A 25269-nucleotide genomic window follows, 5' to 3' on the forward strand; every position below is an offset into this window, starting at 1 on the left:
CATTGGCTGCTGCGCGGGCGGCGGCGGCTGCTCAAATCTTGCGGGCTAAAGCGCGCCTGCCATTGGCTGCTGCGCAGGCGGCGGCGGCTGCTCCCTTTGATGGCGCGCCCGCCGCGCTCGCGTCGCTATTGCCCCTTGCTCCGTCCGCCTCAACATGAGCTTGCGAGCTGCTCATCGCCTTGCGCTATCTTTTAGATTATTTGCTCAGCTTTATCTTTTTTCGCTAGTTCTTCGCTGCACGCGATGCCGGCAAAGCCCAAGACAGTGCAGATGTTCAGTGCGCGGGAGCGCGATATGCGTCTTGTACGAGCATCGAACTTCCGATCTTCCGTAGCGAGTGCCGACTGCGTAGAAGCTTTTCAGCGGCGGAAATGTGCTTTCGGCTGTCGCCAGTCGAAAATCCGACATACTGATGTGCCTGGAGCCGCAAGTTCGAGCTAATTAGAAGCTCCGCAGGAGCTTTCTAATAAAAAAAACACGTGTTCAACTTTAAGGCCTGTTTTCTCGGAATGGATTTTTTTGCTAGTAGTGGTGCTGGGGAAGGCGATATCTCAAGAACCGCCCTTCAGATTTGTATGCCGTTTTTTTTATTCTGTTCCTGGATGACTTTGCCAGGGGGTAACAGGCTTCTTTTTTTGAAAGCTGGTGCAGTTAATTTATAATAAGCAATTAATTTTTGATGAATGTGGTCATTACTGGCTACATCAAATTCAAAGTTGTCTTAAAATTTTTTGGAGGGGAAATTAAAGAAAAGGGCTCTTTAGCCCCCTGGGATATCTATCAAGGGATCATCACAGTGAATTTCAGCTTCCTACGATGTGCTGGCATTTCTCCAGGCTCTTCCTCAGGCATATACATGAATCACCTAGTTAGACCTCAATAACTCTGGAACTAATAAACATATCTTCATGAAACTTTGCAGTTCCTCATAGTTCCGTGGTGTGAACGTACCCTGAAAGTTTCATCTGGATATCTTAAAAAATAAAAAAGTTCGGTCTCAAGGGTAGCCTCCCCCCTTAACACCACTGTATTAACACCACCACTGAACACATAACACCGTGAAGCTGACTTTTGGGAACTGGCATCAGGCAATGCTTCTTCTGTGCTTTGAAGCCATCTGGGAAGATGACATAGGCAGAGTTGGTGCCATTGTCGACAGTGGCAAATTCTTTCAATGAAAAACACGGCACAGAACAACAGGAACTTTGTTAGCGAATGTCAAAGCGGCTAGGCCTAGCATTGCAGAGTGCACGCTAGCACAAAACGATCACATGACCACGTACCAAACTCCATGTGGCCAAACAGAAATTGCTACGGATACCAGCGTATCGGCGTGCTAAACTGCTGGTTTGAAGCTGCAAGATAGTCAAAATGATGGCAGTGGTGGCTTCGATTAATGCTGTTTGGAACCTGCGGTCACAGCAAAAGTCCAAAGAATTAGACGGTGAAGGGTGTTGACGTGCAAAATTGCAGACGTCCTTATAAATTGGCCCTAATGGTACAGTAAAAGCTCGTTAATTCGAATTCCGCGGGGATGCTATGAAAATTCGAATTATACAAAATTCGAACTAATGAAAGTCAGAGAAAAAAATCGCTCGGTCAAGGCACGTATATAGTCTGACGTGGCGTGAGCACGCGCGCACACGCTACGTCACGTTGGCGTGAAAAACGTCTATACTTCGAAGCTCTGGCGCAGCCAACGTAACCGGACGCGGCCAGTGCGGTCCGACGCGCCCGACGTCGAGATGGCTCTTGCTCCATCCGCGCGTTCGTCGCGCTGACTGGGGCGGAGAAAAAAGTCTCCGTCTCGCGCGAAAAGCGAAGCATCGATTGCGATAGAAAATTAGTAGATAGCTATACGAAGTAAGGATAATAGTTTTATCGGCCGTATAAGCTTGTAAGCTTTTGCTTACTAACTAAATTAACAAACACTGTGTCACGCGCGCACAGGTGAGCATGAACGCATCTCGCTCGATGACCGCGGAAACTCGCTGAAAAACGCTGGAGTGAGGGCACGCAGCAGTAGCAGCGAGCGAACTGACGTTCGTACAGCCCTTGCTTTAACGCGAACGAAACGTAGAAAGCACATCGCATATGAAGCTACCGGAAATACGCGCACTCTGCAAACGTCGCAGATCGCTTTGAAGACGAGGCCCACGCGGGCGCGCACTTTGGCCACGCCGCAGATCGCTTTCAAGATGCGGCGGCCGCATGGCCGCGCCGTAAGCAGCAGCCGCCTCAGCCGCCGAAGATCGTCCCCAGGTCCTTCCCTCGCCTCAGCCCCCTGCCTCGCGCGCGACAAGAGAGGGCGCGCTCCGCCCCACCTTCCCCTCTCGCGCACGCGAGATTGAGCCGCGTTTGCCGGCTCACCCTCGCACGCTCGTACGCAAAGAACATGGCGCGCGGCGAGGGTGTTATCGTCCTTGCCGCTGATCGAAAAAGCAAAGCTGCGCGACCCGCGCGGCGACGCCAGCGTGCTCTCGCGCACTAGCACTCTCCCCATCCACGATGATGCGGAGTTCGAATTATCGGTGGCGGTGCGGATTTCAGTGTGAATTAGCGGGATGTGTTACATATTGCTTTCAATACATTGTGGGACGGACCGCGGCAACTAATTCGAATTATCCGAAATTTCGAATTAACGAGCTTTTACTATACATGATGGCTGCTGCAAAGGTGTCCAGATTATCAGGCATGTCTGAAAAATCGGGTGTCCGAAAAATTGGTCATTGACTGTATATCGAAAACTTGTTGCAGGAGCAGTGCACACGATGAACACTTTTGTTTGTGGTGAAGTAATCGGTCAGCTACAACCTTTTAATTGCTTTCACTGGGAATTTGTCCCCTTCTTCATTGAGTGGAGGATAGTGTCTTCTGACTTCAAGCTCATGGAGAGGGAGCTCTGTGGTATCCCGAAACTAGCATCGACATCAGTTTTCTCACCGATCGAGATCACTTGCGAAATACTATAGCTTTGTCCTCAATTGAGAGGGTACTACCGCCTCTACTACTCACACTTGTGACTTGCCACACAGAGCAGGGAGAATTGGCAACAACGAAAACAGCAAATGGGTGCTGATGTAAGGCACGTGTGGAATACGGAAATACTATATTATCTACAGTTACTGGCTGGTTATTCGGAGATCGAGAATTCGGAAATGTTTGATTATTGAGACAGCTTTGTGGCGCCGCCACAAGTCACATAGACAATGTATTAGGATGATGGAAATTTTGGATGCCTTACAGCGCGTCGTGCGATAATTCGCGCTCTGACAGCACAGCCGTATGCTAATTTGGCCACTGAGTCTAGCAGAAATAGCAGTATTTTTGTTTTGCTAAGTCGTTGGCCATTTTGCCGGTGCTTCCTCGAAACCAAAACTGGTGAAGCCCAGTCAAGCTAGTACTACCCGACTGCACCCCAACCAGAGGACAAGCCAAGCCAGTAAGTCATAAAGGCCAACATTATTAGGAATTCTAGTAATGCTGATAAAGGCTGCATTTGTGATTTGTGCAATTTGACGTGCAAGTTCTGTTCACTCTAATCGTCCACCATTCATGACCAGCTCATCCATTTTATAATGCGCACAGAGTGTTGCTCTTTACCACTGACGAAGTGCGAAAAGCATGAGGAGGAATAGCATAAAAGTAGGGGCGTGCAAATATTTGAAAAGTTCGATTATTATTGAATAATACATTTTTAATATTCTTATTCGATTTAAAAATTGATATTCCAACATGTTTGAATATTTGGTTAGATCCGAATATTTGAATCAAATCGAATATAGTGCTGCAGTGCCGGAGCAAACGCGGTTCTTAGAATTTGTTTCTGTAGAATCTGAGAATGTAGAGGCGAGCTTGTGCTGAATTTTGTGCTGCTAGCGAAATTTCGCCTGTAAAGCATACTTAGCCACTAAAAGTTTTAGCCTTGCTGGAAGGCCAGCCTTTCAGTAGCAAGGGACACGGGTTTGCGGACAGCGAGTGTGCATTCGCTGTTTCTGCGGCGAGCGTCGGCGTTGTCCCTCATAACCGAGCTAGCGAACGAGCACAGCGAAAGATGAAAGTGAACGCAGAGTGCAGCGGGAGATAAAAGATGGTGATAGCGAAGAGAGCACAAGGAGGAAAGTGGAGGAGGAGGGTATGGCAAAAGCGTGAGAAGAAAAAAAAAGTGTGGTGCTGCACAAGATGGGCTTTGCTGCAACGATGGCTATGAGACGGCGCCAGAGCAGCATGCATCGTCTATATGGAAACATAGCACTTAATGAGTGGAGGTCTGTCTGCAGCGGCTGCTCTGAATTGCTCCCACGCATCAGCTACGCGCGGCCTCTCGTGATCTCCCAATTAGCGAGGCAGTTGCGCTACTTTGCTTCGTTTGCAACATGCTGTGTGAGACAGATTGTCCGCGCCAGCCAATATATTGCGAAATGGAAACACGTATAGAGCTACGCTCAAATTTCATATTGGGGAGTATTGTAATTGTTAAACTTTTTTTTTTTTTTTTTTTTGCAGCACCAGCCCCAATTGTGAGCTTATTGCTTGACAGCAAGTGTGATGAGTGACAACTGACATAGGGTCAAATGCCTCCGAGTTTATGAGCATTTGATGTTGTATATTAAGGCACAGCCTGGTCAGGACAGCTAGTGGGATTTACTAAATTTTCCAAGTTAACATGTGCCAAAATGTTTTAGCATAACGGCTTACTAATCTAGTCTTTAACATTGACAATGCGATTGCAATGTTCCAGCATAACAAATTAACTCAACTTGCAATAAATGCATGTGCATATCATTATTTGATATTCGATTCAATATCGGAAGCTAAGTATTCGTATTCGAAAACTTTGATATTAGCACACCCCTATATAAAAGGCATCGCTAACAAATCGCAGCTATGGACTAGTTAGGCCAAAGGCAAGCATATGTGCGTGTTGACCAACTTGGACCATATTCTCGGATGATCACTTTCAAAGTTACTTTCACTTTCGCAATATTTTGGGCTGCTAGTCACGAGCAGCAGTGTTTCTGCACTGTGATAAGATAGCCTGTGTGGCACTGTGCCAAGATTGTCATCTCTTGTAGACTCTAATGCGTCTTGCGCTAGTCATGTGAAACTGAAGGTATCCTTGAAAGAAACAATCTGAGAATATGGCATACCTTTCTTGGCCACTTGTGGAATAAATGTACTAATTTTGTGGGCAACGCAGTATTTCGGTCTTCCGATTATTCGGATGTTTTGATGGTCCTCGTCAAGTCCAAATTATCAGTCGGCGACTGTACCATACTGCATAGAATGCACTTGTATGCGATATGATGGGCTGATAGGTGTGCCCCCTAGTGCCTCTGCTCAACAGCGCAGTCACCATGTGATGGCCTTCTGGATGCGGCCGATCTGGCGGCACATCTTGGAGGCCATGACCGGCTTGCCAGCGAAGATGCTGTTCCGCTTCGGTGGCTGTTCTCTGCCGCGTGGTGTGTGATTTGAAAGGTGCATTTGCACACAACCGTATGTAAGTCAACCATTTGCCCACTGATGCCCGCAGTAGTTTTGATTTATTGTCTCTGTCTTCGTGTGAGCAGTAAACTTTCGTTATATTGAAATCATGGATAGGCACACTTGATTATTTCAGGTTAAAAATACATTGTGTTCTGTGGGCATGAACTTATGAAATGATAAATACTTTGTTACTTTGAGATTGTTATATTGAAGCTCGTTATATTGAGGTTTATTGGATATAATCGCATAATGAATCCGCTTTCTTTTTTCTGGGAAACCAAGCTTGTCTAGCATGTGAGGTAAACTCTATGGGAACTTTTACGAGAGCAAAAATTGAAATGTAAGACGGTAATGATTTTATAAATGCATTAGATAACTTACCTCTGGAGTAAATATGCATGTCCACTATTTGCAAACTGTGACAGCTTCTTTATTGCATTTTGCATCGGAATCACCAGACCCGTTGTCCAGGTCACCGTCTGATTCTTCCACATCGTGGTCCCACAACAGCTTGTCCTTGCTGCCATTCAGCGCATTTGCGATGCCAGTCTTTTTGAAGCGTTATGCGATCAGGTCAGCTGGTAGTGAGTGCCATGCATCCAAAATCCAGGAACTCACCAGCTCGATGGACAGCCACTTAACCTTATTAGTCGGCGTCAGGGCACATCCTTCCTGGGTCATCCAGGATGTGTACCAGTATCACATGTTATCCTTGGCTTGTTCACACACACATCCAGGGACTGCAGCACTGAAGTGAGCCCACCTGAAATGATCGCAATCTGAGTTCACAGCTCCTGTATTGTGCAGCGTATGTTTCTTCCAGCTGGCCACAAGAACTGTCAAGCACAAGGAGAGACAGGGCCAGGTCGCCATCCCCAGATTGTTGGAACCCAATCAGTCTTAAAGCAGCAGACATTTAACCTTTTTCTTGGACTCTCATGTGTATGCCTGTTGGGAAGTTGGCCTTTGCTATAGTCTTTCTCTTCAAGCTAATGTATGGTGGCAGCTTCCTGGCCATCTGCTGTTATCGCTAGCATCACAGTGAAGCACTGCTTTTAGACACTGGTAACACGCCGTGGTTGCTCAATGGCTATGGTGTTGGGCTGCTGAGCACGAGGTCGTAGGATCGAATCCCGGCCATGGCAACCGCATTTCGACGGGGGCGAAATGCGAAAACATCCGTGTACTTAGATTTAGGTGCACGTTAAAGAACCCCAGGTGGTCGAAATTTCCGGAGTCCTCCACTACGGCATGCCTCATAATCAGAAAGTGGTTTTGGCACGTAAAACCCAATAGTAATTTAATTAGACACTGGTTGTTTGACAAGCATGCTGTGTGCGCCTTTTTTCCTCGACCTCCTGCTCATTTGCATGTCCAAGTTTATCGGTGTATGATTCGCGTTTTTGATTTGTGAGAAGATAAACTGTGTCCCGCCACAGGCGTATCACAAATCTGGGAAAAGTGAGGATCTTCTGCTCGTAGCAAGGAGGCAGTTATTGGCAACGCAATGGGTGCCTTCTCAAACAGTCCGTTTTGCTGCATGACCCATGTGGACATGATGCCATGCTTTCTTGCCATGGCTGTGTGTGTGACCTGATCATTTCGTCCTAAATGGTGCAGCCTTCTTTCGCAGGTTCCTGACACATTCAGACTTTTTTCACACAAAGAAACATTCCAATCTTTGGCCTGCAAAAGGTGTGACGTGTCCGATTTGTAGCGAGGACCTTGTGCTGCTTCCGCAAATACTAGCGCATGCGGACTTTGTCAACACCGAAACACCTTCTCATGCTTCTTTCTTAGAAATGGATATAATGGACTTTTTTAAGTTTATAATTAAGATTTACTGATTGTTTCACGCCTTTTTGGCCAAAATCTGGTTGCATGCAACGATGCTAGTAACGTCTGATGCAACAATTCAAAACTCCTGTGAGCTGTCGGCTGCCTAGCAAAGTGGCAAATCGGTTGCTCTGTCAAGTTAGTACCCACACCTGCATTCTACTGCTGCTGCTGTGCTACCCTGCTTTACCAACACCACGCACTCCTGTACTCTCTTGCTCTCTGTGCATTATCAGTGTGCATTCGCGTGAGCTGCTATTTGCATTTCGTCATAGCTTGTGAATGTTGTGCATAAACATAAACATTGCATGAGAGAACACGTTATGTTGCTTGACAATAAAGACATTTGTATGCATTGGATTTAGTTTTTAGCATTTTAGTGATCGCTTCACGTAGATTACATGTGCATTGAATTTGCATAGTAAACTTTTTATAATCATCAATTTTGTTTTCCATTCTTTTCAGTCTTCGTTATTGGCTTAAACGAAGCTGCACCTCCATAGTCACTGGCATTGGCCACTCGCTCTGACAAATGATAAGAATAGAAAATGAAATGCACTATTACAAAATACAGCCTCTGCACTACTTCATGTAATGCTTGTTGCTGCATGCAAGTATAAAGGAATGCGTTTGTTGTTTTTCAGCAGCGTCTGCTCACAGACAGCAACGAGCATTCTATGAAACCAGAGGCCTGCAGTATTTTGAGGGCATGGTCACAAAATACAGTGAGATCTCGATAATTCAAAATCTATTAATTCGAACTGATGGATAATTCGAACTGCTCTGTTAGTCCCAGCAAGGTCCTATGTGTTTGTATAGGGGAAATCCCCCCAAAATTGAACTCCGAGAACTGCGCAATGGTTATTTCAAACAAAATTCCTTGCTTCCATGAACTGCTATTGGAAACCCAAACCAAAGGTGAAGGTTTGATGTGTCGCTAGCTAACATAATGTTGCGTGCCGTAAAAATGACAAGAAAAGGCGCACCGGGAGCAGAGGCTGAATCCAAGCAATTAGTGTGGCGTGCGCTCTCTTCCTGGTCTGGCTTAAAAAGAGCAGGCAGGGGCGGAGGCGGGAGGCTTCTTGCGGCACATGAAGTCACATGCTGATGGAGAAAAGATACTGTATTTTCTCGCGTATAGCCCACACAAATAATTTCATACAACAGCACTCGTATAATTGTAAAAACAGTCTCCATTTGCGGATGCTCGGCTCATCCATGTTGTGTCTACTGTGGCCCAGTTTACAATCTCTTAGGCTGCTGTTCAGCGCAACTCATCATAATCCGAGTATTGCTTCGCTGGCGCTGCATGCATGATTTGGCAATACTACCAAGCCGCAAATTGGCAACCTGAAAAGAATGTGCGACCACGAAAGAGGAGGGGAGAAGGGAGCTTCAATGCGCGGGGGTGAGATGAGGATAGGGTTCTTTAGGAGATTATGAAACTTTTGATGGTGAACTTTGCCTTGAGATGTGTCCGAAATTCTCATCAATTGGGCACTATATTTACTGGCCCTCTCCTTAGTTCAAACTTTGTTTTATTCAAATAAATTTCCGGTCACCTTGAAGTTCGTATTAACAGGATTCTCCTATACTGATAAGACCTCTAGTGCTGCTACTTCTGCTTGCATGACAATGACATAGATGCATTAGAAAAAGCAGTCGTCTTGCTGATGAAGACGTGGCATAAAACTATCTTTAGCGGTCCTTCAGTGGCGTGCACTGGTCTCTTGCTTCGGCTTTGGCTTACCCGACAGTAATCACTGCAACCTCCCCTCTCCCCAGTGCTGGCAGGCAATGTTAGCTGCGAGTACTGTCAATGGTTATAACAAAGCAATTTCGGCTTCCTCTTTTCAACTTTGCTATAGTGAATTTTTACTGTATTCCCTAGTACTGTGATTAAGGTGAGAGGTAATATGATGAGTGTGCTATTCACGTTTTTGATTATCTGCTAAAACACTTATTTTTGCTGTGTTGTGTGTGCATTTGTATGTGTGCATGTGCAAAAGTTTCTGTGCTTGTGTCTCTGTAAGTGCTGGTGTTCAGAAAAAAGCGACTGTTCAAGCTGTTTGAGCAGACAAAAAAAGAGTACGAAAAATTCCTTCATGCGTGATAGGTTGCGAGTGATGTCCTATTGTATACTTGTATACTGTTGATGGGCATACAGTAGGATGTCGTTTATCTTAGGTCTAACTGCGAGAAGTACTTGAAGTAATTTTTTAAACTGTTCAGAAAGCAGTAGTGTGTGAATATCCAAATTTCAAATGTGAATTTAGTATTATGTGTTAGGTATTCATATGGTAATTTAAAAACCCTTGTCCACTAGCAGCCAGTAAACTCATTACCTTTTTTTCAGCTTTAGCTCTAGTGGCAATATTTGCTTGCAATAATCGTTAATCATGCATTTTATATTCTACGATGTGTTGTGATACGTTGAAGTGTGGATGTTGTGAGTGTCCCATCTGTGTATTTCCAGCAGTGCTAACACCCCACAAATTATTATTATTATTATTTGTTTCGAAAACATATGTACATTTAACAGGAAAGGGAAAGCGAGGAGCAGGCTGGCAACTGCCACTAGAAGGGGCACAATGCCGCCCTATTCTTCACAAGGGAGGTGACAGCAACACAGAAATGGAAGATAGGAGGGAGGGGAGGAAAGAGGAAAGAAAGAGCAACAGGACAAATCTACAATACAGATCACACACAGTAGGGCCGGTCACTGAAGGTCATGCAACTGCAGAATGGTAAATAGAAGAAATAGTATCGACGCTACAAACATGAACCTAAGTTAGTTAATTCGAGAAAAGTAAGTAGAGTGCGATGAGCCTGATCACGTCAAGATGCACAACCACTGGGGTACAAACATTCGTCGAGTGTCGTACACCACAGGCCAAGGAGATGATAGTCCCTCACTAGGCATATACGCTGCGCACTGAATGCGGGACACTCCAATATCGCATGCTGAAGTTTCTCGCAGCAGCCGCAAGACTTACACGATGGACTGGCCACATGTCCTTGTCTGTATAAACGTTCGCATTCGTTACAAATTAAGTTCAGAGCTGTTGATGATACACAGCAACTGGCGCCATACGCAGCAGCCACTGGAGTAGAATCCCCCCCCTTGGTGCCTTGCATGTGATGGAAGATGGTGTGCTTCTTCCCCACTTCCCTTGCACATGCGGGATTGAGCCGCCATTGTCGGCTCACCCTCGCATGCTTTCACTTGCACATACAGCATACGGCGCATGTGGATGATGTTATGGCCCTTGGTCCTTATACGTAACCTCACGGCAATAGCAGCGGCGATGGCAGAAATGCACCTGCAGTGTCCATATGATTGACATCGTAATAAAACAAACAATTGTGTGGGGTCCACATTTTTGGTTGCCATTATACTTGTGGAGCACATGGCAGTGCAGAATTAAAATAATCGAAGAAATCTGAAAAATTGGTCAGCTACAGTACCCTTAGTTGCTCAAGTTGAATTTAATAGTATTGCTAGACTTTCACTTGGTTGGTAAACAGGTATTGGTTGTAAGCACTAGCTTCACTTTTTGAAATTGAGGAAGGTTGTAGAATTATGAGGTGACATTCTTCTGCTTATTGGTGCGTAATGGTGTGGTGAGCAGTCTGGGGGACAACAGGAAGGGCGGAGCAACAGGTGCAAAAGTCATGCCTGTAGAAGGTGCAGACTCTGGTGCTGTGGAAGCAGCAGCAGGAGAACAAACAAATACTATCAACAGGGTTTTTCGTTCTTTGTACCTCTACTGTTTACCCTTGTCGGTAAATGTATCATGACAAGGGAATGAGCCGCAAATCAGCGAGCGAGGCACTGGTGACGTGCACGTCACAGATGCTACTTTATTATAACATACAAGTACATACAGCCGCATGTAGCGACAATAGCAACATCTGCTTGGAGCAGCCAACAGCGCGGGGGCTGGCCATTCAATGTCAAAGGGATGATTATGATCATTTTCGAGACGTGTGGTCTGATTATGATTTCTTTGTGTTGTAAACAACGATCCATTGTAAGTTACCGTTTGTCATTCAGAGAGAACTACTTATTGGTTTTTGCTTGCAGGTGTCAGAATCTGGCTGCCATCGGCCACCAGTTGGAGGAATACATGGCAGGGAGTCAGATGGGGCTTACTCTATTGTTCTTTCAGGAGGCTATGAGGACGACCAGGTAACTTCTTTTATTGCATTCTTCATTCTTCTGTGTAGTCCTAGTGAAAGCCTTTATAAAGTAAAACCTCAAAAATTCCGATTTCACGGTTTCTGAAAAAATGACCGAATCAACTCAATGTCAAATTATGAAATGTCTCAAGAAAACAACAAATGCTTATACATCAACATGCCTTTATTTGCTGAAGGAATCCAGAACCCTTGTTACTATTTGCAAAAATTCAGCGAGGAAGCTTCAGTTCTGGCCAGCTTGTAACTGATAAGTGTCCACAGCGGTGAGGGCTTCACGACTTCCCTGGCAGTGTGGGAGCAGTGCAAGATGCAAATCAAAGTAGACATGCTTTACACTCGCACCCGCATCCCGATTATTTTATCACCACTGAGCTGATCGTAAATGTCATTACTTTCATTAGTGCTTCAGGTTGTGAGGCATTACTGTGGCATTTACAGTCCCAAGCAACCACGGATATCCATTGGACGTGATACGGATATCCGTTTCCGATATAATGGACATGCGATGGACGTCCGCAAATCTCCGACAGACGTCAGTCATACGTCCGATAGATATCCAAAAACGAATTTATACATCAACATGCATCTATCGGACATCAACATCTATCGGACATCCGAAACGGGATCCTGTGGCGGACATATTTTGGATGGCATGTGTGTCGTGTGCGCAGTTGAAACTCTATTGAACGAAGTGGTGACCACGCTCGAATTATTTCGTTAAATTGGGAAGATTGTAAAATCAAGATAGAAATTTTTCGGTCCTTCAAAATCTAAAATTGTAACATAGCGACACGCAGAAGCTACCGGTCATTGTATTTGCCACTAACCTAGCCTTCTGTCGCATAAACCACGAAATAACGAAAGCAACCACCGCCGCCCCTACTGAGGTGGTGTTGAGTCCGCTATTTCATGCATGGGCATGGCATGCAGCCTTGTCAAAATAATGCTAGGGCCGTGACCAGGGCGCCTAGATGTTTTAACGTGATAGCTTTTAGGGCGCATGCTCAAAGAAAAACCCATCTGTGTCAAAATTAGAAAGAAGTCGCTGCTTTTTTACTAATTTATTTCAGGAAAAACTTAGCTAATGGAGTTTGGCCAAGTTAGTTTCCCTAATTCGGTTTGGTTTGATGACAACATTGAACCCTATAGGTACCTGCCGGGGAATGGAAATTTCTTCGTTAGATCGTGAACTTCGTAAAATCTGGCTTCGTTAGATCAAGTTTTAACTGAATATATGTGTGTGTGTGTGTGTGTGTGTGTGTTTGCACGTGTGTGCGTGTGCTTCCACACACATACACACACACCTTGAAGCAGTGATAGCGGAATGCATTCAAGCACCCAACCACTGTTATTTAACAACCGGTCGGGTGCGTCAGTGCATTTCATTGTCACTGCTCTGCTACAAACAAGCAAAAAAAAAGGGCCCACACCAGCTTCAAAATACAATAAATCTTTTACTGCCACCTTATGCTGTGGAGTTCACAAAGCACACATGAATACTGTTCATAGCAACAAATATAAGTGCTGATAAAAAAAACACTTTGCAGATCTAGATATCGTGACTGAAGTTAGAACAGTGTGAAGACAAAAAACAAAAATAGAAACTCCTTTCAACATGTTAAACAGAGTCCCACAACTGTGGGAAAGACAATACAACTAAATGAGGTCTTATTAATTATTATACTTTACTTTTTCGTACCGCCAAACCTTACGAAGATTCATTATAGGCACATGCTTTACAATAAAGAAAAAAAGCTCACAAGCAAGAATAAATGCTTGGCAGAAATGACAAAAAGACAGCACAATGTGTAGTGAAAGTCTAAGCATCAAGGCTTAGCTAATACAGCAAGGTATGAGAACGGACTAGACAAAGGACGGCAAAAAAGGTGGGAGAAAGACAAACGCTGTCTTCATCCCAACTTTGTTGTCCTTTGTCTTGTTTGGCACTGATTAAACAAGGTTACTTAATACAGACATGAATAAGTCTACACAGAATAATGTGAGGTATCATTCAAACTCAATTATGTACAGTATGTCAGAAATAGAATGCATTTTCAAAGATATGAAAAACTTAAAATGCGACGCACCTGCAAACTCATTGGGATGGAAAGTTTTAACACCGAAAGCACTGCCATTGCTGCTAGTTCGAGGAATTTATATATTGTTTAACAATAATTACAACTGAAATTTATTATTTGCATACATGGAGCAATTTTTTTTTTCACTTGGAAGCTTAGTAAGAAAGAAATAAAGTGCATGAAACTTGAAGCTCCTAACATTTACCGCTTTGGCTACAAGAATGATATATTGAGACAGCCATTATGCATATCCATAAATAATATACGGAAATTTTCACCCCAGATGGATTTAATAGCAGTATAGCCAGTACAGTGAAACCTCATTAAACCGTAGTTGGCCGGAGCTCGGAAAAAGTACGTACTAAACGGTAGTACTGTTTAAACGAAATAGCATGAGATCGACCACTTACCTGTCAAAAACGGAACTCAGAGAGAGTGCGATGAAAGAAGAAAAAAACATGCAGTATTTATTCACTTCGCGCGACAAAAGTGTTATTTTCGTTTGATGCCGCGGCGGCCTAGTAGCGACGACAGCGGCCTCAAACTTACTGAAGCTGCGAGCCAGCTTTTCAGCCCGCCCCCTCTTCTTGGCAAACACTCACATGGCAGATTCCTTGTTGGCGTTACGTATTCTCTGTGCACACGCGCGGTAGCGCTGCAGAAGTCACGGGGCGCCCTTTTCATTGCGGGGTGCTGTTCTCGTCGTAACGATTGCATTCATGAGGCTGACGTAGTGCGCAGCTTCTGCCACTGTCGGGCCTGTATCGCCCGTGCTGTCGCTTTTCGTGTCGTCCTCATCACTGTCGCTAGCTGACACTTCGGCAACAGCAGAGTCAACGATGGCGAAAAGTCGAACCTCGTAGTCAACATCCCTTCGCAGTCGCAGCAGCGCTGCCGAGCAACTTCTTCGCATTCGAAATGCCACACACCGTAGTCAACAGCAGACCCCTGTCGCGTGCCAGCGCCAACTTCGTGTCACGTTCGATAGCATGAATGATGTCTAATTTTTCTTCTATGCTGAGCATCCGGCGTCTTTCTTTATCCGAGCTTCGGCATGATGCGAGTCCTTGCATGCACGACGCCACAATGCTCTCTGGCACACCGCCAAAATGATGTTGATGTTGATGCGGCCTCACGCGCAAACGCACAGGGTGCTTGGAGGCCTTTCCGATCTCTGAGGCTTGTTGTTCTGCCGGGCCGCCCGATGGAGACGACGCACCGCCGTGTTTGTGCCACAAAAAGTTGAAACACTACTTGTTAACCGATACGTACACAATAAGCTGGTATGGTTTATGCGGATACAAAACACATTATGTTCAATGGCCACTGAGTCGGGGATTTGACTTTACTACTTTTAAAACGAAACTACTGTTTAAGCGGGTACGGTTTAACGAGGTTTTAATGTACTTGCACTTAGCAACCGCAGAGCGGTGAATGATTGTTACCAACAAATTACATTCAATTTAATTTTATAAGAGTCTTTAATACCTGCTTCGCTTGTGTGTGGCTGCAGCATTTTACTTCTGAGCCCGAGGTCGGCATTCGCGTCGTGCTGCAATCATTGGCATTAACTTCCGATGCTGCCTCTGTACAGCGGCAAACATCACAAGGCACACAAACGTTCGCATGGGTAGGATGACAACACATGTTAATGCATGTGTGCGACGTACGTGCACCACTGCACCATTCTGGACTTGTGATTTTTCTGGCTATTGACTGTCAGCTGCCGGCACGAAATCTGAAGTCCTCATATATAGCCTTTGTTTGTAGTGACGCTTTCTTTCGCATGTACGCCTTTTCCCTCACTTTAGGGCTTGATGGCACCTGGGAACAAAACACATTCCGATACTCCAATGCCTCAAATAGAGGTAGATGTAGCTGTCATACCTGAATAGCTGAGCAGGTGACTTCAGGCAGGCTGTGAAGATGGCAAACGAACCAACACTGCATCGGTGCTTTGCCGCCATTAAAACAATGAAACGATGGCTGTAACTTAGATTGGATTAGATCACTGCTGGACACTGTCAAACAGCATGCTTTGCCAAGGCTTCTTGATACGTCAACGCAAATTTAAATTATTTTGTTGAAACATTCTTATTATTATAAAATTAGTCAGTGAAATAGCTACTTGTTTTGGGAATGGGTGGTATCCAAAAACCAAACGTCTAGCTATTATGTGTTTCCAGCTCCCAAAATCACTTCCGCAGGATTCATATAGCAACATTGTAGCAAAAGCATAGCCTTAGAGATTGTCTACTACTGCATGGCTTCTATGATGTTTATTTTGCTTCTGTAATCATTCATGCAGCCTGTGAAAGCATAGCCTTTGAAATCTATTATGCTGAGATATAAATACATGAAATATATGAAATGCATGAAAATCTAAAACGAATTACGAACGTTCAGAACTTCCAACTATATTTTTTGCCTGTTAGGACATTGCTTCATGACCTAACTTATGTCTCAAGGCATGCCCATTTATCTGCAACCAGGGGATGTTCTAAACAGGATGTCCTCTAGACATCCAAACAGGCTATGGACATTTTATGGACGTCCGAGATGGATAGTTAGGTGGATGGACATTAGGACTTGTGCTCGACATCCCACGGATATCCGTGGTTGCTTGGGTTGTATGTGCAGCACCTGGTAGTGTACTTGGAGACAGATGCTGAATATGTTTTTATAATGCTTTTCAGTAATTGTACAAAGGGGAGCTGCTGTGGTTGCTATGTTTGTACAGTATATGGGGATGTGTGTTGTACAGTAAAAGCTCGTTAATTCACAACTCGTGAATTCAAAATTTTGGATGATTCGAAGTAGCCGCCGCGGTCCGTCTAGCAATGTATTGAAAGCAATATGTAACACATCCCGCTAATTCACACTGAGATACGCACCGCCACCGATAATTCTAACTCCGCGTCATCGTGGATGGGGAGAGTGCTGGTGCGCGGGAGCACGTTGGCAATGCTGGCGTCGCTGCGTGGGTTGCGTAGCTTTGCTCTTTTCATCTGCGGCCCTTTGTTTAGGTCTGACTGGAGAGAGACTCATTTGCGCCTGGCCAGGCATGACCAATGCCTCTGGTGTATGTCGCTCCTCTCCTGTGAGGTACCGTATGAAGCTCAAGGCTGATAAAATCGTTGCCGTGCGCTGTATGCTGTATGTGCAAACGAAAGCGTGCGAGGGTGAGGCGGCAAAGGCTGCTAAATCTCGCGTGCACGAGCGAGGAAGGCGGGGCGGATGCACGCCCTCTCTCATTGCGCGCGAGGCATGGGGGTGAGGCGGAGGGAGGTAGATGGGGGATGTTCTCCGGTGACTGTAGGTGGCTACTGCTTATGGCGCGGCCATGTGGGTGCTGTATTTTGAAAGCGATCTGCGACGTAGCCAAAGTGCGTGCCCACGTGGGCCTCATCTTCAATGCTGTCTGCGATGTTTGCAGAGTGCCTGTAGTGCCGATAGCTTTGTACGTGATTTGCTTTCTATGTTTCGTTCGCATTGAAGCGAGAGCTGTACGAAGGTCAATTCGCTCACTGCTACTGCGGCGATTCCTCACTACAACATTTTTCAGCGAGTTTCCGCAGTCATCGAGCAAGATGTGTTCATGTTTACCTGTGCGTGCGTGACACCGTACTTGTTAATTTAGTTAGCAAGCGAATGTTTACAAATTTATACAGTCGATAGAACTACTATCTTTACATTGTATAGCTATCTACTAATTTGCTATCGCAATCAATGCTTCGCTTTTCAGGCGAAATTGCGGCATTTTTCCGCTCTGCGCCGTATAAAACAATGCGTCCGTAACTGGACGCGGCCAGTGTGTCCGGTTACGTTGGCTGCGCCAGTGCTTCGAAGTATAGGCGGTGTTGTTCACGTGTGTGTAGCGTGTATGTGCACGTGCTCAAGCCACGTTGGACTATATAAACACCTTAACCGAGTGATTTTTTTTCAGATTTTCATTAGTTCGAAGTTTGTATAATTCGAATTTTCATAGCATCCCCGTGGAACTTGAATTAATGAGCTTTTACTGTAATTGTACTGTCTCTATTGTCCCACAGGACGATGGTGAGCAGTTCTTATATACTGGCAGTGGTGGCCGTGACCTGTCCGGAAACAAACGCACTGCAGAGCAGTCTTGTGACCAAAAGTTGACTCGCATGAACATGTAAGTTGTTACCTCTCACACACTCTATTTTCTTTAGCAGAAGCGTTTTTCAGCTTTGTTTCCCACGAAGTCCTGTTGAAAGCTGTAATGGAACTTGTGTCATCACTGGCACATGGTTGAGTCTGTCCTGGAGCTTCATAGAAGCAAACAACATTATAGCCTGCCCCAGCTATGTAGCAATTTTGCTGCCGTTGCTGTGGTGGACCTTAGCAAAATTTTGCCAATGGTTTACAATTTGGAAATCTTGAATCTTTCCTGCCTTGTGCTCTTTACTGCATCCTTCTCACTTATGTTATTGCCAATTGTGCGCTGTGTATTTTTTCTAATGCAGGAACTCTTTAGCTACCGTAGGTCCTTTGCTGTCACGGAACTAAATGAACCCCTCATGCACTGTTGAATTGCTGTGCTGGTCTGCCTTTCTACTCTCATACAGTCTATGCTCGTTACAACGTGCCCACGTACAACAGGCTTTCGGATATAACTGACCAAATTTCAACCTTAGTTTGCTCTACCTTATTTATTAATGCAATGAAGTTCGCTTTTAACAGACCGTGCTACAACTGACTATCGGCTACAGCGGACAAATTAGAGGCATTTTTTTGTCAAAATTGGGCGCATAAAATGGACTTTTGCCAGGTCGACACTGGCTGGCAACTGACTTGCGAGGGTCAGCTGATGATCGCTGCTCAATATTGCGTCCGTGAGAGAGGAATGCGGGTCGGAAACATGCCGTCTTCTTTTGCGCTCGAGGCACTGAGGGAGGCAATGGAGAGGGAGGATGCTACTCTGGTGGCTGCTGTTAACAGCGCGGGTGCTGTATCTTGAAAGCGATGTGCAACGTGGACAAAGTGCGCGCCTGCGTGGGCCTCATCTTCAAAGCGATCTGCAATGTGGACAAAATGTGCCCAGTGCCGGTAGCTCCGTATGTGTTGTGCTCTTGATGTTTAGTTTGTGCTGAAGCGAGAGGCAGCACGAAGGTAAATATGCTCGCTGTTGCTGCCATGCTTCCTCACTCCAACGTTTTTACAGTGACTTTCCGCGGCCATCGAGCGAGATGTGTTCATGTTTACCAGTGCGCACGTGACATGGTGCTTGTTAATTTAGTTAGTATGCTAATGTTTACGACTTTATACGGTCGATAAAACTACTATCCTTACTTCGCATAGCTGTCTACAAATTTGGCATTGCAATCGACGATTCGCCTTTCAGGCGAAACTGCGACTATTTTGTTTGTTTTTTAATTTGGACATTCGTCACGCACTCTTTACAATAACGTTGTTATACATCGCGACCAAAGTTTCCAAAGTAAGGCGTTTCTGATATTACGGACTTCTGAAAAAATGGACATCTTTTGTCTGATTATCAGGGTTCGTTGTAACGAGAGTCAACTGCATTACTTTGAGATGTCCTGAATGTGTCCATGAAGCATGTACTTTCTGAATTATTGTCATTTGATTTAACTTCGGACAGCCTTACACCTATTTTTTCTCATTAAGATAGCTAGCGGCACTTTCACTGCATTGTCTCCGATACAGTCACTGACCATTAATTCAGACTCGATAGGGACTGACTGAAAGTTCAAATAATTGAGTGTTCGGAATATCACATTGGCCAGAAAACAAGTGACCTTATTCCACAAATGGCAAAACAAAAATGTGTGCCATGTTGTGCTTCGAAAGGTCTTTCGCCTTTTACGTAAGTGCGGAAACCGTCTACCAATGATTCTGGCTCTGGTGTAATTGTGGTGAAGCCTATGCCGATAACGATTGGAAATGCATGGAGGCGTGGTGGCGGGCTTGGCAAAGAATACAAATATCCATCAACGAGTGGGCCAGTATGACTTATTGCTGCCCAACCCTATTGCGATTAGCATCTTCAGCTTACTGCTTGTTTTTAATTGGTGATAACCCAAATGCGCCACTGTTCCCTGCTGCCTGTTTGAGTGAGACCACTTCAAGTGCTGGTCGCTTGCAGAAACAAAAGCAGCCCACCGTCACTGCGTTGGCTCAACAAGATACATGCTACATGTGTGCATAGCCAAGAGTGGTGCAGTCACGAAGAAAGCTGACTGCACAGATGCTGCAGTTTGCTGAGAAAACGCACACATGTGATACAGCAAGCATACCAGCACAATGACAGCGTGCGCTTAGTAGGTGACACACTGCACACAAGACGCACGGGACGATCGGTACCACGTGGCAGCAGGTACTGCATTTCAGTGGAGCGGTGTCGGTTTTGCTCAGTAGCCGATTGCTCTAAAAACGCGCACACGCGCATTGGGGAAAGCTGGACAAGCCGTTCGCTCTGCTGTTGTGTTCCCTGCCAAAATTTCAAAATGCTGCTTGCTTTTGTGCTATCACATGGTCATGCGAGAGAGACAGAATTTTTCACTGCTGTAGAAAAAAAAAGACAAAAATGCCTTATACAGTTAAACCTCGATATAATGGAGTAGGTAAAATCGGGCAATTTGCTTTGTTCTATCGAAATTTTGTTGTATGTAAATTCGACCTTTTATGCAAATAAGTACAGTCGCCGATTGATTTTTCTTACACAGAAAGGGGACGCAGAATTTTCCGAATTAGCGATCAATCTAAAAAACAAATATGAATGAGAAAACAATCAATTTTGATGAATTTGGGAGTCAGCGACGAATGGTACGGTTTCATGCCACGTTGACAGTGTTTTCACATAGGCATGTTGATGATGTTTTCACGAATTAAGCAAAGCCAGCCGCGCTTTCGCGTGCACTCCGCCCCCACGGGGCTAATAGCGTTGCCCGCACTGAGACGACGCTATCGTGAAAAGCGCTGGCAGTGGAAAGTGTATGCTTCATCTGCCTCTCGCTCCATCGGGTCACCGAAACTCGACATTACGCAACCTCGAACACGAAACACACGGTAAACAGCTTACATGATGCCACGCCATCTCGGCACGCCCACTCTTTCCACATGAGGCAGATTACCTGTAAAGCAGGGTGCGCAGATGTGTATACGCGCAGCTGCGCTTACAGCCATGAATACGCCTCAGCAGTCGGGAATCCACATCAAGCATATCTCATCGACGCTCTTGAAGCGGTACAAAACTGCTCCGCTCGATTCATCCATTCGTCGTACTCATATGACGTAAGCGTCACTTTACTGAAATCACTATCTGGTCTTCCGGACCTCGTTTTACGTCGGCACATCGCTTCCCTCTGTCTTTACCACAAATTCTTTTACAGTCCTATCCTTCATCAGGCACCATTATATCACGCCTGCAGCACGCATATCATACCGGACGAGCCACTCGCTGCAAGTTTCACGACCACGCTCACGAACATCAACATTTTTAGCCTCGTTTTTTCTTCGCATGGTGGCAGACTGGAACGGCCTCCCCACTGCCATTGTCGACATAATCTGTCCATCCGTATTTTTATAACATGTTACTGACCATCTCCAACTACATTGTACATGATTTTTCCTTATATGTGTTGTTTGTATTTACATACGTGTATGTTGGTCTACATATATAGGCTTTGATATGTGTAAATACATGTGTGAATATACTTGAATATGTATACTATGTATGTGTATATATATGCGTGCTTGAACTTGAACGTTACTTGAACTAGTGTTAATTCGAATCTTGTACCCACCCCTTATGTAATACCCCTGAAATCGGGGGTCCTTAAGGAAAATAAACTGAACTGAACAGCCATTACCGAGATGTGCGCCAACTTACCTCCGCCCCCCCTCCGGCCCTTGCGCACGCTTCATCACGCTACTGCGAGATCGCTCCCCTTCCCCTCTTTCCCTTTGCTCGTGTGGGAAGGCGGCGCTCGAGAAGCCACAATCTTTCTTGTCTCACTCTTGCACACTTTCACTCGCACCTAAAGCACAAAGTGCACGGTGTGTGATAGGATCTTATCGCACTTGGACTTTATACGGAACATGATGCTGTTACACTTCGGCAGTTGTCGCATTCGGCAGTTGTCGCATAGTGCGCGGTTTTTTAGAGGTGCGTTTGCAAGCAGCTGCTTGTAATTGAACCATTTGACCATCTGCGTCCACGGGAGTTTCCATTTATTGTCTCAGCATTCCTTTGCGGTGGAAGCAAAATTTCATTATATTGAAGTTGCATACAAATGCAGTTCCTTAAGTTGAGGTTTAATACATGATGTTCTTTGCACAAGAGGTTATGAAAAGTTACACTTTGTTATGTTGAGAATTTCATTGTATTGAAGTTCGTTATATTGAGGTTTAACTACTGCATACTGTAGATAAGATTTACTCTGACATCACATTTATTTCTTTTTTGGTAGCGGCGTGGCGTCTGACGTGAATTGCTAAATAATGAGGTTTCACTGTAACATGTGGATGAACAAACACAATCTGCAGAACCAACACTGGCAGAACTCGCATGACAGTGCAGCTTTGCAATTAAGCTTGCCGGGCTTGTCTTGTCCAGCAGTTTGGGTGCAGTCAGGGCTGGATCAACTAGGCTTTGCTAGTTTCGTTTTCAAGGAGGTGCCAGCAACATTGCCAACAATCATGCCGCGTTGATGCTGGCGATGTATCAAAGCCAAAATATCGCGATTTCTGCTCCACTCGTGCAGACGGAGTCCAAATTATCGAATGATGCACTGATGTACAAAATTATGCCCATGGCGCCAGAGGCGGTGCCGCGAAGCAGTCCGAATAATCGTGCATGTGTGGATAATCTGTCGGCGACTATATTCACAATTCACAGGTACAGACAATCCAGCTTAGAATGAATTGTCTTTGGTACCAAAAGTATTTCCTATAACAAAAGCTTATTATAATTATGCAGTAGGATCTTGTCAATGCCACATGCTTTGAGTACGAGTGAAAACGTGTGAGGGTGAGCCAAGAAGAATGATGGCTTGATGTAGGTTATCCTCCCGTGAGCCCAATGTTGAAGATTACGTGATCAAGTGTGCACTAGAAGGGGGTGTAGTGCACACTGTAGTGTGTAAGCTTGCGGTAGTGAGCAGTAAAGTTGGCACATGACATTATGGCATCAAATGTTGCCTTTGGCTGAGGTTTGTCTGAAAAGTGGTCAACGGAAGAGAGAAATTTTGTTTTAAATAACCGTTTTGCAGTTCTTGGAGTTTGAATTTGTGGCAGTATTTCTCCATTGAAATACATAAGACTTTGCCACGACTACTGGAGCAGTTAGAATTATCTGTCCATTTGAATTAAAATATTTATAATTATTGGGATTTCACTGTACTTCCCACCCGCCGTGGTTGCTCAGTGGCTATGGTGTTGGGCTGCTGAGCACGAGGTCGCGGGATCGAATCCCGGCCACGGCGGCCGCATTTCTATGGGGGCGAAATGCGAAAACACCCGTGTGCTTAGATTTAGGTGCACGTTAAAGAACCCCAGGGGGTCAAAATTTCCGGAGTCCTCCACTACGGCGTGCCTCATAATCAGAAAGTGGTTTTGGCACGTAAAACCCCAAATATTATTATTATTACTGTACTTCCCTCAAAGCAACCTTTTAAGGAGTTGAGAAGTTGCAGAATTGAGGTGACATGCAAAGATAATGCTTTAGAATTAAAAACTGAGCAAGTTGTTACGTGTTCATCTTGTGATTCATGCAGTGCTCACCAGAAATGAGAACAGAGAAAAAATGCATGTCTTCACTGCATTTCTTTGTCGTCCTCCGTTGTCCTCATTTCTGGTGAGCGCTGCTTGAACCAGAAGTATGAATTCTTATGATTTTCTTATTATTGTTGTGAATTCTTATTATTATTGTACCCCAAAAAAGTGAATCTAAAAATTTAACGCCAATATCAGTATGCAAATAATACATGCTTAAAACAAATATTCTATATGACAAAAGGTATTTTCATGTCGGATATGATTTCGTTATAGCAGGTTTGACTGTACTAACTGTATAGCACAATTATTTTCCCAAATATTATTGATAGGTTTTTCAAAAAGATACTTAGTTCCTTTCCCTCTTTCACTTATCTTTGTGACCAAGAGGTGTTTGAAAAAGTTGCTGCATATCTTTGCTGAGCAGTGTTCTTATTCCTTTGTTATACTTACTGTTTATTATTGAGTGCTGTCCAAAGTTATGTTGCTTCCTGTAATAGTGTTTATTTGATCAGTATTTTTAATGAGTTGAATGACTGTATTAATTTATGTTCTATTGAGATTTTTATATTTGTGTGTTGCATAACTGTATTATGACCACTGTAACAGCAAATTGTATGCGCCCTTCTTGCAGTGATCACTGATGAGACTGGCGACTGGCTTTAATATGCAAATTTATTTTGTGTTGTTTGAAATAATATTTGATAAACCATGAATTTGAAGTAATGAGACAGCATTGTAAGGATTAACTATAAAGCAAACTTTGCTATGTTTAGATTTAATGGAATCAAGGAGAATGTTGTTTGTCTCCTAGGTCTCTTGCACGAAACTGTGCAGCACCAATAAATGCTAAAGATGGTGCTGAAGCAAAAGACTGGCGAGAAGGCAAGCCTGTGCGAGTGATCAGGAGCTTTAAAGGCCGAAAGCATTCCAAGTATTGTCCTGAAGATGGCTACCGCTATGATGGAGTATACAAGGTGTGTCATTAACCGTTTGTTATGAAACATGAGTTTGCTTTTGGGAGTAAAGCTGGGCCTATGTTAAGTGGGTAGACAGAGGGAACTGCAATTACGTGAGAGTAGGGGTGTGTGAATATATGAAAATTTCGAATACCATTGAATATTATATAATTAATATTTGATTCAAAAACTGCCTAGGAATTAGAAAATTTTCTAATAGTATTTGGTTTGATGCAAATGTTCTAAACAGAATATATTGATGGCTGTGCGGGGGAAAATTCTTAGCGTTTGTTTCTATTCAATCTGAGAATGTGTCTGATATTGTGCTGAATTTTGTAATATAGGTAAAACTCAATCTAACGAAACCCAATTTTACGAAGTTCCCAATATAACGAAGAAATTTTCATTCCCTGGCAAGTACCTGTAAGGTTCAATGTTGTCATCAACCCGAATGAACGCAACCAGCTTGCATTAAACCCGATTTAACGAAGTTTTCCAGAAATAAATGAGTAAAAGAAGCTGTGATTTCTTTCTAATTCTGACGCAGATGGGATTTTCTTCGAGCGTGCGCTCTAACGCTATTGTGTTAAAACATCTAGGCACCCTAGTCACAGCCCTAGCTTTATTTTGACGAGGCTGCATGCTGCGCCCATGCACCGAACAACTTACTCAGCAGTCACTAGCATTCTTCTGTACCAGATGGCACTAGGGGTGGCGGTATTTGGCCCCCCTCACAGACTTTTAAAATGCGCAGGCATGGGTTAGTGGCAAATACATGCGGTACCTTTTGGGTGTCGCTATGTTACAATTTTAGATTTCGGAGGAGCGAAAAATCTCTTACTCAATTTTCCGAACTTCCCAACTTAACGAAATAATTCGAGCGTGGTCATCACGTCGTTAAATCGAGTTTCAACCGCAATTTCATGCTGCCGGGGAATGCC

The 25269-nt window shown here is 44.5% G+C and overlaps 1 protein-coding gene across 1 annotated transcript in view; it reads left to right on the plus strand.

The window, feature by feature from the left end:
• The window catches only part of LOC126544252 (E3 ubiquitin-protein ligase UHRF1-like), a 96049-nt gene that overhangs the window by 42722 nt on the left and 28058 nt on the right, over positions 1-25269 (plus strand). Inside the window, exons 9-11 of the mRNA XM_050191504.2 lie at positions 11414-11518; positions 17660-17766; positions 24184-24346. Coding sequence (XP_050047461.1) covers positions 11414-11518; positions 17660-17766; positions 24184-24346 — 375 coding nt within the window. The remainder of the gene's footprint in view (positions 1-11413; positions 11519-17659; positions 17767-24183; positions 24347-25269) is intronic.

Source organism: Dermacentor andersoni, chromosome 1, assembly GCF_023375885.2.
Source record: "Dermacentor andersoni chromosome 1, qqDerAnde1_hic_scaffold, whole genome shotgun sequence".
Lineage (NCBI taxonomy): Eukaryota > Metazoa > Arthropoda > Arachnida > Ixodida > Ixodidae > Dermacentor > Dermacentor andersoni.